This window comes from Halichoeres trimaculatus, unplaced genomic scaffold, assembly GCF_033239565.1.
Source record: "Halichoeres trimaculatus isolate MK-OKI-2021-1 unplaced genomic scaffold, fHalTri1.1 fHalTri1_scaffold_18, whole genome shotgun sequence".
Classification (NCBI taxonomy): domain Eukaryota; kingdom Metazoa; phylum Chordata; class Actinopteri; order Labriformes; family Labridae; genus Halichoeres; species Halichoeres trimaculatus.
The window spans coordinates 24,725,885-24,742,867 of record NW_027437196.1 but is presented as its reverse complement, the minus strand read 5'-3'; the positions used below and the strand labels follow the sequence as shown (position 1 = coordinate 24,742,867).

The window sequence follows — 16,983 nt, the reverse complement described above, 5'->3', positions numbered from 1 at the left end:
GCAAAAAAAGGAAAAAATAAAAAGAAATAAAAAATAAGAAAACCAAGAGAAAAGACATAAAATAAAAAGAAAGAAAAAAAATTAAGTGAAAAAGTAGTAACATAACTTCACTGACATCAGTAGATTAATAGTAAGTTATTTGCACAAACATACATTTGTGGTCTCACATGTACTGATGTGTTTACATATCAGATACCCATTCATCATATATACATACAGACGACAGTTACACATAATGTTAAGGTCTACCTGGCCTTTCGGTAAATAGATTTGGGATCGGACCACCACTTATTTGTCTCCTTTACGAGCAGGATTTTGATTGACAAGCTCCACCAGACCCCGCCTCCTCCACTGAAAAACATCATTTACTTCTATAGACGCATCAACGGTTACACTATGTCAATGGCAATCTGCAAATCTTCTCTCCTTCGTGTTTTCATCTGATTAGTCATGCACTACAATTTTGTAATGAAGAATTCAGAATCTTTATTTGGAGACCTTAAGCAGATATGAGATTAAAATTTGATTAATTAGATTAATTAATTACAAATCCTGTAATTAATCAGATTTTTTTTTTTTAGTTGCCTGACAGCACTAATTTTCATGAATGTTTTCTCGTGTTGATTTTGACCTTTGACAGATGGAGATAACCCTCAGAGAACACAGAGCAGCCCGGAGGAACTCAACAAGCCGATGTACCAGAGTGTGATCAAGAAGGAGGGCTCCTCCATGGTGGGCATGGCCATGGGGATGGGGATGGGAATGGGAATGGGGATGGGGATGGGAATGGGTGCAGGGCTCCGCTCGGCAGCCGAAGCCGCCTCACTGGCCGAGGACTACGTGTCTCCGCCCAAGTACAAGAGCAGCCTGCTCCACCGCTACCTGAACGACTCGCTGCGCCACGTCATGGTGGCCAACGCCGTCATGGACGCTCGTAAGAGGAACCACTCCGGCTCCTTCAGCTCCAACGAGTACGACGACGAGCTGCTTTCGCCATCCTCCTCCGAGGCCGAGGCGAACTTTGTTTATCGGGCTGGTAAGTAGCCACATTTCTTACATTCCTTCCTTTCGAGAGTCTCCCTCGCACACACGACATCCTTCACTTTTGTTCTTTTTTCGTCCCCTCCATCTGCACATTTTGTTTTAATTCCTGCAGCTGGTCCATTATTTCCAAGCGTCTGCCTCCGCCTCCCTCTGTTACACTGCTGCTGCCTCTTTGAACCGTGCTCTCATAACACCATACTTTCATTGATTTGGTATAAAGTTATTTCCTAATGTGATTTTTGTGGTTGCTGAAATAGTAATCCACTTATGAGGAGAGAAAAAGAACATTTGATTAGATTAAAGGGAGCCTCTGTGTTTCAATAACACAAACACATTCACATATGCACAGCAGAGCTTGTGCACCCTCTCTACACACACACACGCACTGGCAGTCTTTCTTCCTCTCACTCACTCGGAGCAGCCGAGCAGAGAAGGAATTCCCCCCAGCCAGCTCCTCTGACCGGGCTTTAGCCGGCCAGACACAACAAGGCCATGTGGAACATGCTCACTTTCAGGCTACCGTTTGGCATGCCTTTGATCCTGCTCTGAGGTCCTGCTGAGAGAGCCCGGGCAGAACACACCGACTGTGTGTTTGTGTGTTTGCAGACAGAGTGTGTGTGACATGTATAAGCACACATTTCTGTTTTAAGACAGCGTGAGTATCACCTTAAGAGAAAAGCATGCAGATGTGAAAAAGGTGGAATCAGGCACGGGTCACTGCGGGGGCACATCTCCGCTCCTGGTTGAGCTGAAGATGTTCGGCCTTGAGTTTCTCTGTTCAGAGAAAAATATCTTCCTGTGATTTATCTGTCTGCAAAAGGAAGAATGCATTCCAGAAGAGATAACACAGATTGAAGCTGCTTCTTTTTTCTTATTGTCACTTTTTCCTTTGTGCTTTCACACAAAATGTTCTGTTTGTAAAACTTATCGAAAGGAGTTCATCTTCAAAATTGTAGGGGGCAAATAAGTTTGTTACTTTCTTTGTTGCACAGCAAACTTTAGATAACACATGAAACCATTGAAAAAATGTCAAAAACTGAGGAATTGATGTAGAATTTAAAGAATTCAACCAATCACATGGTAAATGGTGGAGCCATGTTGTCCTCTCTAAATACAGTTGATGGTATAACATGCTGTAAAGAGTAAATTTAAAATGTTTTTAAACTAACTGACCCAAGAATAGAGAAAAAACATTCATGTTTACAGCATCAAAACCCCCATCATCGAGTTTATGAAAAAAATATTTTGAATATACTTTGAGATTATATGGGCAACATACAGCAGAATAGCTCTTCGGCGCCATCTACCTCAGTGGAGGTGCAGAAGACGTAGTGTACTTCCAACTTGCCTAAAATATGAATTTTTATTTTATCAAAAATACTGATATTAAGAGTTGAAATATCGATATTTTATCACAGGTCAAAGTATCAGAATATTTTTTCACTCCTCTACCCTTTATTGAATTTTTTTTTCTTAGATTAACAGTAATGTTTCTGCTGTTTAAGGAAAAATAAACCACTATAAATAAATAAATAAACTCTTGGCATGCGTTTGTGTGCTGGCAGAAAATTCAGCTTCAGCGTCCCTGTTTGACATTTTAATGTCTCCTGATGAGCAAAAGCAATTTTTTCAAGCTGATTCAAGAGGATCTTTATTTTTTATCACTGTCACATGACTTTTTCAGTCGACTTTGATTTTCTTTCAAACCTCAAACTGTGAAGTCATCAAACTTACACCACCAAACTCACACCACACACCACAAACTCTTTCACAACTCTTCAGCGTGCGTCTCGTCTGAGCTGTGAACAATCAAGGTCAGATCTGTCCAAGTCTCTTCTTCTTCTCATTCTTCAGCTGAGAACACTGCTCCTTTTGTTCAGTCTGACTCCAGAACCCATAGTTGTGTTTTCACTTTCTGCCGGGCACAGACGGGACCCTGAGGGGGCGGATTGGAAGGTGGAGGTGATTGAGTGACAAAGGATGGAGGTGTGTGGGGGTGTGGGCTTAGTGTGGGGAAGAGCAGATTTCATTGTGTTTCATTTGAAGCTGCTCGAATGTGTTTCGTATTATCTGAGTGAGAAGGACGGAGGGGGTGGGGGATGCATGAGAAGGCCGCGACGCTCACAGTCCTTCGTGGAGAAAAAGATGAAACTCTGTGACCTGAACCAACATCAGACTCTTCGCGTCGCAGCACCTGCTGTGAGTCACAGATGGAGAAATAAAAGACGGAGATGGATAGACCAAGTGAGACTTATAACTCCTTCTCAACCAGACTTTAATAAGACAAATCCCCAAAAAGGGATTAATTCACCTGGCTGGCCTGCTGTTTTTAATAGAGAGTAACTATTTTATCTCTGTGGTTAATATAACTTCTTGGCGCTGACGTCTCCCTCTTGGGTTTCTTTGGCTCTGGCACCTTTACAGAAGTGTTACTCTGTTACATGCAAGAGAGGCTTTTGAATCCACGCATGGAAAGTTCTCTGAGGCGGTTTTGACTCAAGGGATCGGACACCTGCTGGAGCCCTGTGATCCGATCGTCTGGTTGAACAAACGAAACAAAGAAAATGAATTTTTAATTCCTCATCTGATCTTTCCTACGCAGACACAGCAATAAAAAAAAGGAGGGCAGAGAGTGGAGAGTGTTTGCATCATTTCCTCTGTCGTTTTTCACGCTGTGGCAGCACATTCCAAATATTTTCACTCTGAACACATTCCTCTTTTACAAATAGTTTTACTCTGTTTTTGTAAAAGCAGAAGAATCATTCCCCAAGTAGCAGGTTTCACATAAATCTGACTTGTTTCAGTTATACTGAGGGGAAAAAGGAATAAATCGGGTTTAAGCTCAGAGAATGTTCCTCCTGCTTTCTTCTGACAGTGACAAAACGTCTGACAGTCTCAGGCTGTGGAGAGCAAAAGAATTTGAGTTTAGGAGTAAAAACGGTGTCTTTTGGCACATTCTTTCGCCTAATTCCTGCCTGCAAGACAATTTTGATTGGTCGGGGTAGAAGTGGCGTGCCTGGCAACCATCATCCCATTGGCTGAGAGGCCATTAATGGGCCAGTTGGCCGCTGTGGCTGCAGCCTGAGCCCTCAGTGTTATCTGTGACTACAGAGGGCAGTCAGACGTGGCAGGAGATGGAGTGTGTAGATTTACCCCAGTGGAAAACTACTTCTACTGGCTTCACACACACACACATGCAGTACCAACACCCACATGCACACACACCTACAGTTCAAAGCCTGTGGGGAATTTCATTGAACACAAGGAGCAGTAGAATTCCATCACACATGCCAGGGGTTTCATGCCAAATTACCCTTTAATGGGATATTAAATGGCAGGAATCTGGCTCGATGTTTTCCTTCTCGCTCCGTACCAGATTTCGCCCCGTCCGATATAATACAGATCATTATACGCTAAATGGCTCCAAACGTTTCTGTGGATGGAGACTGAGAGATCTCGGTCAGACGTTTTACACGAGGTTGACAGAGGTGCATTTTCTCAGGTTTGCTCCTTCATGCACTCTGGTTACAGCTGGCTGAAGAAACCCGATGGTAAACGTGAAACGCCTGCCAGAGAGCCCACTGATGTGGAAAAGCATTGATGGGTGAAAGCACATCCACGGCCACCAGCACGTGTCCAAAAAGTGAAACTCATGAGTAAAGAATAGTTTGGAACGGACGAGATGTTCACAACATTTCAGCCTTTTTTTTTTCTCTTTTTCATGCTTTTAAACAAATGTAAGAATATCAATGTGCCTTTTTGATTTTTAACGAGTAAGCAAGCGGTAGTTGATTCTTTCTGTGTCCAGGTTCATGGGATGCAAAAATTGCACCACTACCTGCGCTAACCATGTTTAGCAAGGATGACGACCACTGCAAGAGAGCTCAGCACCTCACTTTAAAACCCTTTACAGATGACATATTGGTTTTAAAATCGCTCTGCATTTAAGCATTTCTCAAATTCAAACTGAAAAAAAACTTTATTTGTCCCCAAGGGGCAATTAAAGGCACACTGAGCATCAAGTAAACAATGAAAACACTAACAACTGTAAACAAAGGACAAGAAAAATAGACAGCACAGATTCAGTCATTGCGCATAAAGTTTAGGCTAATGTTTAAAATGAAAAACATACTGAATCCATGAAAATAAACAATGGAAAATACTACTTTGTGAAATCCTGAAATACTGAAAATTTTAAGTACCGGGGACCAGCACAATCAGTGCAGAATGGTATGAAGTCAAGTGCAATAAAGATTAGCGAATGCAGGTAGCCTGAGGTAGGTTTATTACTGGTGCAAATAGCATTCAGTTATGAGTAAAAGGGCAGTGAGGAGTAGCATAGATTTGGGCACAAAGGCGGTCTTTCCCCTCTGATTTTTGCAGGAGGGGCAGTGAAGCCAAAGCGACGTACAACACAAGCAAGAATTTAGACAGAAGGGAAGACCTTATTAGTTTGACAAAGTACTACAAATTATTTGGCTGCAGGTGCTGCCATTAAGTGCAACATTTTTTTTGTAGAGTAATGTAGCCATAACTAACCACATTTAAATGCTGCAAATATATAATTTAACCTTCAACAACATTTACTGATCAGTGCTAAATATTCACTAAGAGCTGGGTCTGAGACCTTCTGACTCATTCTACCCCTGAGGACAAAGAGGAGAAGGGTCAGATTAAATGCCTAAGTGTTCCCTGAACAGATGAGTCTTCAGTCATCTCTTAAAGTAGAGAGGGACTCTGTGGGTCATATAGAGTTAGGTAAATCATTCCACCATTTGGGAACAACAGAGAAGAATCTGGCTAAAGATTTGGAGCCGCACTGAGCTGGGAGCACCAGGCGTCTTTCACAAACAAAGCATAGTGGGTGAGAAGGAACTTAAAACAGTAAGAGTTCATTTGGATTCCTAAAATAGAGACAAACTGAGTTCTTAACATGATGAATGCAGAAAATAAAATGAAAAAATGCCAAAAATGAGGAGATACGATAAAATTTATTTAACATTACACAGCCATCTTACAGATCATCTGACCGTCTTAAATACTTAATTCTGATTGGCCAAACCCTCATAACAGAGGGGTCAGAATCTTGTCTCATTCTGGTATCATCCTGTTTAGTATGATCAGCCTCTCACTACACATTATCACATTAAAAACCAATGAGATGTATAGGACTTTTTTAAGTTTTGCTTTTGTTTTCTCATTACAATCTTTTGTCCCATGGTTGCACTTCATTAAAAGTCACAGAAACACAAAATTGGGAATACATCTTCTTTAGGAAGGTGTGACTGAGTAAACCAGATTTCTCTTGAATCCATCAAACACATGCTGATTTATTTCCCTCCAAAACCCCAAAATGTAAACATCGTAGTGTTGGCCAGTTAACTGTCATTTCACCAAACTCAGAAGGATTCTTTAATCTATAGAAAAAGAATAGAAACACAAAATTTAACATAAGTTTCTCAAGATCAATACAGACCAAATCAAAAAACTAACATGTGGTATGTACTTTTATAAAGTGTTGGCAGGTTGTACATTTGACCTGATGACGGGATCAGTAAAAGGTGAGGAACTTCCAGTGTCATTAAAAGAAATATTAAAGGGAACAAGGGTATCTGCCAGGGCTGAAATACCATGTTTATTTTAAAAATTCTTGGCCATGCAAAGCAGCAAAGTCACCTTTATTTGACAGCACCAAAGTGACTTATTTGTAAGTCAGGTGCTTTTAAAAACACAGGGTTCTTAGAAATACATTCAGTGAAATCAGCAGCGTTTTACCGCTGTCGCTAAGGGCTTTTCAAATTAGGTCACAGCTCGTGCCAGACAGTTATTGAATCCTGGAGAAATCAGAGGGCCCTGGGGAGGATTGGATTGGTCCAGGTAAAAGGAAGAAAAGTAACCTTAATGTGGAAAAAAAAGAATGTTTGGATTTCTCGTCGAAGGGTAGAAAGGTTGGGAGATCGGATCTGATAAAAGTATATTTCTATCATGGCTGTTTTCATATTTCCTCTAACAAGATACACCTAACTGAATTTCCTTTACCATTAATGTGTCTCTTGTTTCCTCTCTAAAGAGGAGCCCAACTGTGAGGATTTATACAGCAGCGTCGTTGAGGGATGGGAGCTGTTGTGTCTGACTTGAGATGTGGAGTTTGGTGACTGATGTGTGGTGCTGGTGTAATTGACTGTAAACCACAGAGGAGTGGGGAAGACAATGCTTGACACAAGGCCTCTCTGTGACAATGAGCCACTCCCGGACAGTGATAAATGAGGATTCATCTTCAGAGGAATCCAGAGATGTGGACAGACTGGCGGAGATCTGCTCTTTCCACAGTTTAATAGGAAAGGGAAGACAGAGAAAAGGAGGAGTGGGTTAGGGATGTTGTTCCAAGACGGCTGCTTTTGCCAAAACTCACTTGGTTCAGGTTGGACTCCAGAAATCAGGGACAAAAAGAGGAGAAGGAGGCTCTTGTTCCATCAAGATCAGAAGTTGAGTTTCTCCAGCAGAGGCCTGCCGGGAGAGGAAGACAGCATGGTGGCTGTGACTAAGAGACAGAGATTGTGGTTGGAAGAAATGAGACGTGTGCGTTCTTGAGTTTCCTCTCACAAAGATAGGGAGAAAAGGGAAATCCGCCAGACTGAGGTCAGTTGACTAGACCTCACTTTATTACAGGGCTGTTTTAAGAATAGAGCTCAGATTTAGGGATTGTGTTAAATTACAGCTGCGCTGATCGGAGCATTAAAAGTTAACAGGCATATTTGTTCATATTTTTGCACCTGCTTCAGGTTGTGTCTGGCCATGCAACTGTTTTCCTTTGAATATCTGCCCGTGAAACTTCTTCCCCTCTCATTAGGATAATAAAGATTTTAATTTGTGCTCATCTGAACATTTTAAAGTTTCATTTATTAAATATTATGCAGGAATATGACTTTCCAGGAGCAGATTTTAAGAGACCTGGCAGCTTCTTTCCCTGTGATTGAGCCAACCAGCTAACCATATAAAGAGTACTTCATACCATGATTATTCCAATCATTTTAAATATGGACTTCCTCTAAAGTTAGGCATTTTCATTTCACAATAAGTGCTCACTTATCTGTTACATAATGTGCTTTACTTGGTTTGTGAAAAATACAGAATGCCACTTATGAAACATAGGCTGCTCACTTAACTTGCATGTGTCATGTCCCTTAAAGCTCCCGTGAGGAACTTTGACTTGTGTCATTTTTTGGCGCCCCCAGTGGATAAAGCATCAAATTTGCATGTGAAGGTGGCCAAAGGAATAACATCATTCTGCATTATTTCTACTACCAAACCTTTTACAATCAGGCTTTGGAAGAACTAAGGCTGTTTTTTGAAAAGTCTCATCTGAAATCTCTTTCTTATCAGCTGTACTCAACAGGTGTTATAAATTACAGAAAAATGATAGAAAAATCAGCTCCAGCAGGCATTTTTATTCCCACTGAAAAGTTCCTTAAAACAGTCAACCTAGATGTATTTTTGACCGTCTTTCAAGGGTAACCCATCTGGAGCCAGAGCCCACATCAGGATCAGCTGGTTTGCAGTTTTGACATCCTGCCACAGAAACTGAATTCACCTATAGCTGACCCTCTCAGGTTACAGCCCATAGCGATGCAGCGTCATGTGTCAGTTTGAGGCACACAAATGTACCAATGGTGTTGGTTTGTCTTCCTTTTTTTTTTTAGCTGGTAGCACTTCTTTCTCTGACTGACCTGTGAACCACTTCAGTTCAGCACTCTGAATGCAAAAATGCCCCCAGTGTGGCCATCACATGGTTTTGGTTCTGCGCTCAAACAACTTTTCACTATATTCTATAACTCCATAAGATCCACAGAGTCTTTTTCTACTTTAAGAGATGTCTGAAGACTCAACTGTTCAGGGAACACTTAATCTGCCACCAAGCATTTCAGCGGTTTGGCTCAGCATTTTGTGACATTTCTATTGATTCCCATTTATCCCGGGGCAGGTCCAAGGTTAGGGTGTCAGAAATACTGATCCGACCCCAGAAAGTAGAGCTAGAAGCAATGCAGTCCATTAATTGCTCAAAAAAATCCATCTCAAGAATCGTGCGATAGCAGTTGCTAAAATTCTCTTCATGGCTCACTGTCTTCTCTGAAACAAGACTTGATTGCTCTTTGTAACAAACAGCCACATGCCAATCACAAAGAAGACAAATAACTGGGTGTCTTCCGTTGTCGCTCTTTGTTTACTGTGTCGAGTTTTTCTTCCTTGTTGGATGTATGAGCAAGATACACTGTGCGTGCTGCTATAGCAGTGTTTCCCATTAATTAATGAGACTGTGGCGGCCCGCCACAGTCTCATTTGGCCCCGCCACAGTCTCATATGGAGAAAAAAATACGATCCGTCACTCGGTCAGATCATTGCACAGCTGTAATTTCCTACCGCACATAAACAAGCAAGAACAAGAGTGCGCGCGCACTGGTCACGCTCATACACGTCGCTGATACGTTTGACGCAAACCAGATTCCAGAGACACTGGAGCGGGGCGTCTGACTCTGAGGTACGTGCAACGTTTTTTTTGGGCATTAGCGCTCATGCTAACTGCAGCCGTGGCCACAGTAGCTCACTGCGCTGTCTGCCTCCCTTCACTGGAAGAGGACCGGCTGCACAGCGCACGTCTCGGTTCCAGAGTTTCAGTGACGAGAGAGACCACACTGTTTTAATATCATAGCGCATTCAGAGTCAGTGCAGGCACACAGTACAATCACCTGTTACCATCCCAACGAGCTGACGCGGCTTATTATTTCAAAGTCTCCTCTCCTGGGGCCTCATTTTTTACAGCGTGTAAAAGTCCTCTTAAGTTTCACTGACGACGAAAAGGCAAAACGTGCATACGACCAAAATATATACACTCTATTCAGATCTATCAAACTCTGTGTACACACGGCTGCACGCTATTCCCTGTGATAAACCACACCGCGCCGAGAACAGCGTAAATGCGGTGACGTGAACACACCTCTTTTCCCGCCTTCAGCACGCCCGAACATAACCATATATGGTCAATGCAAATGTTGTGGCTACTTAATACGTGCATATTAAGTAGCCATGTGCGCTGTGGGATTTTACAGTGACATCAGCGTAAGACGGTGAACATAACATACGGAGAGAGCATGGAAGAAGCTGAATTTATCTCAAAGCCAGATACACAGCAATATCAGGAAATATCAGTCAGAAAATGATCTTGCATTGATTTAGGCTACATTTTGTAATGAAGTGGGCCTCAGCAAATTTAGGCATCTTTATTTATTTAGACTATTTTCTGCAGTCACTGTAGAAAAAAAATGATGAAAACACAACAGTCCTAAATCCAGATAAGGGAGCAGAGAGAAGAAGAATAACGGTAGGCTACAGTCTCAGTAGCCTGATAACGGATCACAGATCATGGAAATAGTGTAAATAACCTGTTGTTGAAATGCTGTTCAGTAAATTTTTCAAAATATTGTGAGTAAGTGAGTTTTTGGTTTTGTTTCTGAATCAAATTTAAAATATTTCTGATATGCCTTTGTAAGTTCTTATTTATCAGCGTACGTTCATGTCCATAGTCCCAAACTGCACTTACTGTAAGGGCGATACATCACGCTTAAAATCGTACACACACATTAAAACCGCCGAGGGTCAGCGACTCTGCCACCACAGTCTCTTAAAATCCTGTGGGAAACACTGTATAGGGTTACACTTAGTGGCTATCTTAATCCGGCTTACACACTGCCAACCAATGGGGGCACTGTTAGCTGTGGAAACACAACCAGGATCAAGCTTTACGAAGCCAACCTGTACCAAATTGTACTGATCCATACTGGACCACTCGGTGAAAACAAGGCTATAGGCTCATCATCTGACTCTTCTTCTTTGGGGCAGAATGATTCAGAAGGTCTCAGACCCAGCTCTCTGTGAATATTTAGCTCTGATTATTGAACGTTAATGAACAACAACAGTGTTGTTGTTGCTGAATTATTAGTTGAGATCACATTATTTAAAGGAAAACTGGCACTTCTTCTGGCACTAGAGCACTTTTTTGCACTTGTAAAGTTTTCCCTCCAGTCTAAATTCTTGCTTGTGTTGCACATGGCTTTGGACAAAAGCATCTGCTAAATGAAATGGTAGAATTGTAGATGAATAACTCCACTCTTTTGAAATACTTATAGTCACCCTTTATCACCAACCAATCAAAACCCGTAAGGGTTGGGTTGTCGACTTTGTCAACGACAATAGCGGAGGTTTGCACTGAGGAGAAACTAACTATACTTGCTTTAAGGGTACAAAGCTACTGTCAACTGTTATTACATTTTTATGTAAAGCAAATACAAGACAAAAAGTGCAACTTTAACCATACTGGACATTCAAAATTGAAGGAAGCATGATTGCCAAACTACAACTAGTGCAACCTTACAACACTAAGTGCTGAAGAGTCATGGTGTCATAATCCCACAAGTCAGGTTTTATGACTCTAACCAGTCAGGAGCTCCAAATGTTTTGGCTTCACTTTTGGGCAGGCATGTCGCCCATCTTTTTTAGACTAACCTGCATGAGCAGAGGAGTTTCCTTTCATCTTATCCCCAATTTCTGATCAGACTGCATGAACTGCATGTCATGTAGCAGCAAGTAGATGATGCAGGTTCACATGACTCACATGACAGCGAACAGCTTGCCATCAACAAACATGGGTCAGTTAGGTGTTTGCTTTTGGTCTCTTCAGGATCTACCGTGATTCAGCATTTTTCTCTGACTGTCAAACATTATAAACTGACCCCGGAAGACTGTAGACAAAGTGTACCAGCTGGGTCAGAGAGAGTTGTTCAGGTAAGGATTGTTATCAACCTTCTGAAAAACCCCTAAATGTTTGGGAGATACCACCTCTTTATTGTTCACAGACTGTGTTTAAATGAGTTTGGGGCCTCCATCACATGACTGAAGTCATCTTTGTTCTCTGTCTGTGAAATGTGGAGTCTCCAGTGATGTGTTGAGAGGACTGTGAAGTGTCTTTTTGGGTGTGGCTGCTCTGATGGTGGGAACGACAAGCAGCTGGCAGAGGTGAGGGAATATCCTGGCACTGAGCAGCTTCATGCAATGGAAAGGTGGATGAGAAGACAGAGAGGGGGAAGGAAAGAAAGGAAAAAATCAAAATGATGGTGGATCTCTGTCTTTGGACGCTGGGATATTGGCTTCCGACCACTAAACAGAGGCTGGGTGCGAGGCAAACAGAGAGAGGACGGCAGCAGAGTGAGACAGTGTTCATCCTGCGGGGATGTGTTAACAGACAAACATCGGCACAGACACTAAATACACAACTCCCTAACATAGAAGTGGAGGAGTGTGGAATAATGTGCTCCCTCAACTTGATCGTTTTAAAATCCACAGCACGACACGGCTCTCACACAACCAGGTCTTCAGATTCCCAGCTGCCTGCCTAGTCAGGGAAACGGAGCCGCAGTGCCCCGCTCCGTATAAAACACACAAATTGTTTCCATTTTAAAAAACCGAGCTGTGTCTAGAACAATAGGCTGCCATTGTGTGTTCCCACGGGTTGAAGGAGAGCAGAGGGAGGTTTAATGAGAGAGCAGAGGTGTGACCCAGCGAGGACACAGAACACACACACACACACAGAAATCCCCAAAGAGTGTGAGAGGCCTGTTCAACCAACCACTGTGAAGAATTGCAACATAATGATGCAGTGAGCGAAGCGCTAACGTATCATTTGGCCTCCAGATCCCAAAAGAAAAGAGATATTTTTGGGCACATGAAAACACTTAAAAATCTGAATAATGTTTACTTGCGGGTTTTGTTTTTTCTTCCTTAATGTGAGTGTGTTTAACGTACCGCAAACAGCAGCGGTTCTTCTCCAGCGATCGCACTCGGAAAGCTGTGATGTAATAGTCTAACTTTGGAAAATACGCCACGGCTTGTCCCTTTTTATTACCTGTTGTGTAAAAGCAGTGATAAGTGACTCTTCTGGGTCTCTGGTGTCATAAAGTCAGTATCTGGAGTATGAGCGCACTCAGGGTTTCCCCAGGAAAGTCGTCAGGCACGGTGGTTAGAGTCTGGACAAGTGACAACAGTCGAGGGATAAAGAAGTAGTCATTTTGGACAGTTTCATGAGTTTGGTGAGTTTTTAGGCTTTTTAACAATAACTTGGGTATTTAAGGCTCTGACCTCTTATCTTTTTGTTAAATTCGTCCTGCACGTGTGCAATAAGGGATCTTTAAAGACAAAAATCTCAGACACACTCAGATGTTGGGACATTCCAGTCAATACAGTTGTTGATCATTTGAAGTGAAATTTCGACTCAAGCTTGTCTAAAAAGTAAAAGAACATACTGCTGTGTAATGCCATCTGTTAGCATCTGGGTTTTGAAAGCTTTTTGCTGGAGCCACATCCCTGTAGTGGTGGATGACTGGCATTCAGAGTCTATAACAATTAGATTTAAAGAATCTGTTTAGCAGGTAACAAATTATTTCTGATACAGCTACATTTGTCAAATGTTTGGCTGACAATAAAAACAGATCTTTTGTCAAAGATATCACCTATGGAGACTGTTAACTGTAAGAAACGTAAAATAAAATTAAAAAGAAAAGTTAGAAGATGTAGTTAAGTAGCTTGTATTATTTCCCTCAGCTTCAAATGAAATTGAAATCAATATCAAGCTTTGTGATTCAACAACAGCACAGCCCTTTATGGACACCCATTGAAATACTTTCAACCACAGAGTGTTACTAAAGGCCATAACAAGACTTGACTTTTGTGACATTTTTCAAAACCTTTCATTTTGTAGTGAGTGTAAAAGTTACCAAATATAGTTTCTTGCTGATAAAAGGTTAAAACATCTCACAGATTAGCCTCTCAGTAGGTCTGAGTACTGAGTTTAGGTTCTTTTGTGGCACTGACTGAAATGCTTATTGTGCCAAGTTTCAAAATACCCCTTGTCTTTCAGTACCAAAAGTGTTAATAACATGATCAAGATCTGATAACACCATGACTGATTGGATATAACGTTACATCAGTGGCGTTATCTCTTTTTTTCAGACTGTGGCTGTGATTCAATGAAAATACTCCTTTTAACAGTTTCAATAATTCTGTGTTTCGCCACTGTCATCTCTTCCTTATTTCTCTCCTCTAGTAATTGAGCATTTTACGATGTGTTAAACAGCGCCTTCCTAAATGTTCTGTGGCAAATGAGTCTTGAAAAGAGAATGATTAACCACCAGATGAAGCTGCGGTCATGACACTGCTCACCTGTGATTGGCCAAGACTGTGTCAAGGGAAGGGAAGCCACCTCGTCTTTGGCCTCAAACCAATCAAATCACAGTATCGTCATCATCAATCCACTGAATGAAATCAGGGAGATTAGCACATTAGCAGTGTGCGTGAAGTGGACAGTTGTGTGTTTGAGTGGGTGGTTGAGTAAACTGATAAGATGTTTAAGCTAAGTCAAGAGGACAATGTACGTGTGTGAATGAGTGACTGAGGTTGGGAGAGTGAAAGGGCGTGTGTCGGCGCTCAAAGTGTCTGTTACATGACAAGCATATGTACGTAAAACGAGCGTTCTGGGCACTCACAGGTCATTCCATTACATGAAATAGCATTCAACAAGCTGCAACATAGTCTTTTATGTACCCCACTCCCTAAAAAACATACAGATTCGAGGCTCTGTCTCACTTGGCTTCCTCAAAAAAAATCCCCACACCACTGCGTCACATGTGGTTGCTGCATACGGGACAGTGTTGCCAACTTAAGCTACTTTTTCGCTATATTTAGCAACTTTTCAAACTCCTCAAGCAAGTTTTTTTTTTTTTTTTTTTTTTTTTTTTTTCAAAAAAGCGATTAGCAACAAATCTAGCGACTTTTCAGGAGTTTGGAGACAGGTGTTAAATCATGTGTTGGTCTCAGTTGCAAGAACAGTTGCTGCCCCATCGCTCACTGTCTGTTGTGAAGCAGCGGATGATGGAGCAGCAACCGTTCTTCTGCATTGGTGATTGTTTATTTTCTATGTTAGAAAATTGCTTGAGGTGGAAAAACATTAAAGCTGAAAAATGAAACTTTGAAAAGTAGAAAAAGTATTGTATTGTCAGGAACTGGTGTCAAAGTGGTACATGCAGCTGTATCAAAATTTTTTGATTGATACCCAGCCCTACCTCGTAGTAAAGGTACCAGGTAGTTTTCATGATACCAGTGAGGGTCCACTTGTCTTGCAGTCAGCAGTAAATCATATGCCCATCAAGCCAACACACACACACACACACAAAGAAAAAAAACATTTAAAAAGATTAAAATCATTGGAGAAAAAATGTAAGTAAAAACAAAAGACACACAATAGACTCCAACACAGATTTAGACACATGTAGTCAGTCAGAAAGCCAGCAGCTGCTAAAACAGATCGGTTTGTTGAGTCTCTTTGTCTTTACTTTGTACAAGCATGTTAAGTTACCAGGACTTCATATGCAGTTTTTCCACACACCTCAACAACGCTCTGCAGTCTGGTTAGATCAATGCTGAGAATACCAGAAAAATTTACATAGATAAAAACAATAAATAATCAAGTGTTTCCAATTGAAATGTGTCGGATTTAATCCAATTAAGTCCTTAAACTTTATTTAAAAGTGTGAAAAAAATCCTGACTAGATTACACTTTTACTGCAGACTTTTCTCTTGCAACTGTAAAAATTATTAAAGGCAGTCCAAACACAAGCACTGACTCCTTTGTTATTGCTCATGAGCACTTGGGCTTGTGGTCTTAGTTTAAAGGGGCTGCCCTCGAGGTTGGATCATGACGAACCCTGCAGAGTTATGGTTTCTGCTGTGGGCTTTCTGAGGTTAGGAGTGTCAGGTGGATCTGCTGTTTAACCACATCGTTTCTTGTTTGTAGTTTTAAAAAACATAATTATTACTCAAAGGTTTCAAATTAGGCGGCTGTAGGTCAGGCCAAAAGCCGCCTTAACTCGGGGAAACCCTGGCGCTGCTCCTCCGATGATGTCACTCTCCCCTTTTAAATCTGGTGTGATGATCGTTTCCTTGCGATCATCTGTTGTCACGCCAATTCCCAATTCCTGGTCTTTTTTAGTTTGTCCGTGACACCCTGGCAGTCACGCCCTCACGCACACACATCAGGAAGACACTCGCACGCTCGCCATGACAACATATTTACTTCTCCGTCGAGACGATCTTCCCATTTTGGCTGATTTACTGGGGCCCTGATTACACTGTGTTTACTGGCACTCGTAAACACAATGACAACCTGGCAGCACTTAAGCATCTTGAAACACTGTTATTATTTCCCCATCTAACTAGAAGACACAAAGCGGAGTCCTCCGCGCTGGATGTTGGTTATCTGCCCTGACCGCAGCCACACCAGCGTGTCATCTGCCGGGCAGACGGAGAAAAAACACAGAAGAAGAAGAAACAGAGAGGGTGGGAGAGTCGTTTTTGGGCAGCAGATTGCTATCTGTCTGGCTCCGTCACTGTGTGTATGTTCTATTTAATAGTGGAAGAGCTAATTATTCAATATTTTCTTAAGTGATGAAAGTGTTGTCAAGACAAACGGAGAAGGCATTAAATTCACAGCGTGTATGATGTCTTTGGCCGGCTGAGTGGAACTGACAGTTTGGTGCTTTGGAGCCTCAGACTCAGACTTATTCACCACCCGTAGAGACAGAGAGAGAGGCAGAAAAATGGCAGGGAGGGGTGATATAAAAGATGTGTTGGCAGAGTGAGAGGCAGTGCAGTGCCAAGGCAATCCCTAACTTCATTTACAGACTGTTCCGGACATTATAAAAGGCCTCACCATCACAAGAAAGGTTTAGAGAAATGGAAGATCTGGAAGCTTCGACATGTGAGTGGTTGCTCTGTGCTGCACCTCGTAATCCAGCCTGAGACTTGGTTTGAGTGTCAAAGATGGCACCAGCAGACAAT

General features: G+C 41.9%; 1 protein-coding gene across 2 annotated transcripts in view; it reads left to right on the top strand.

Annotated features, from left to right (window-relative positions):
* The window catches only part of mkxa (mohawk homeobox a), a 39,210-nt gene that overhangs the window by 11,932 nt on the left and 10,295 nt on the right, over positions 1 to 16,983 (top strand). For both annotated transcript variants that reach the window (XM_074693579.1, XM_074693578.1), the window contains exon 5: positions 641 to 1,036. In XM_074693579.1, coding sequence (XP_074549680.1) covers positions 641 to 1,036 — 396 coding nt within the window. The remainder of the gene's footprint in view (positions 1 to 640; positions 1,037 to 16,983) is intronic.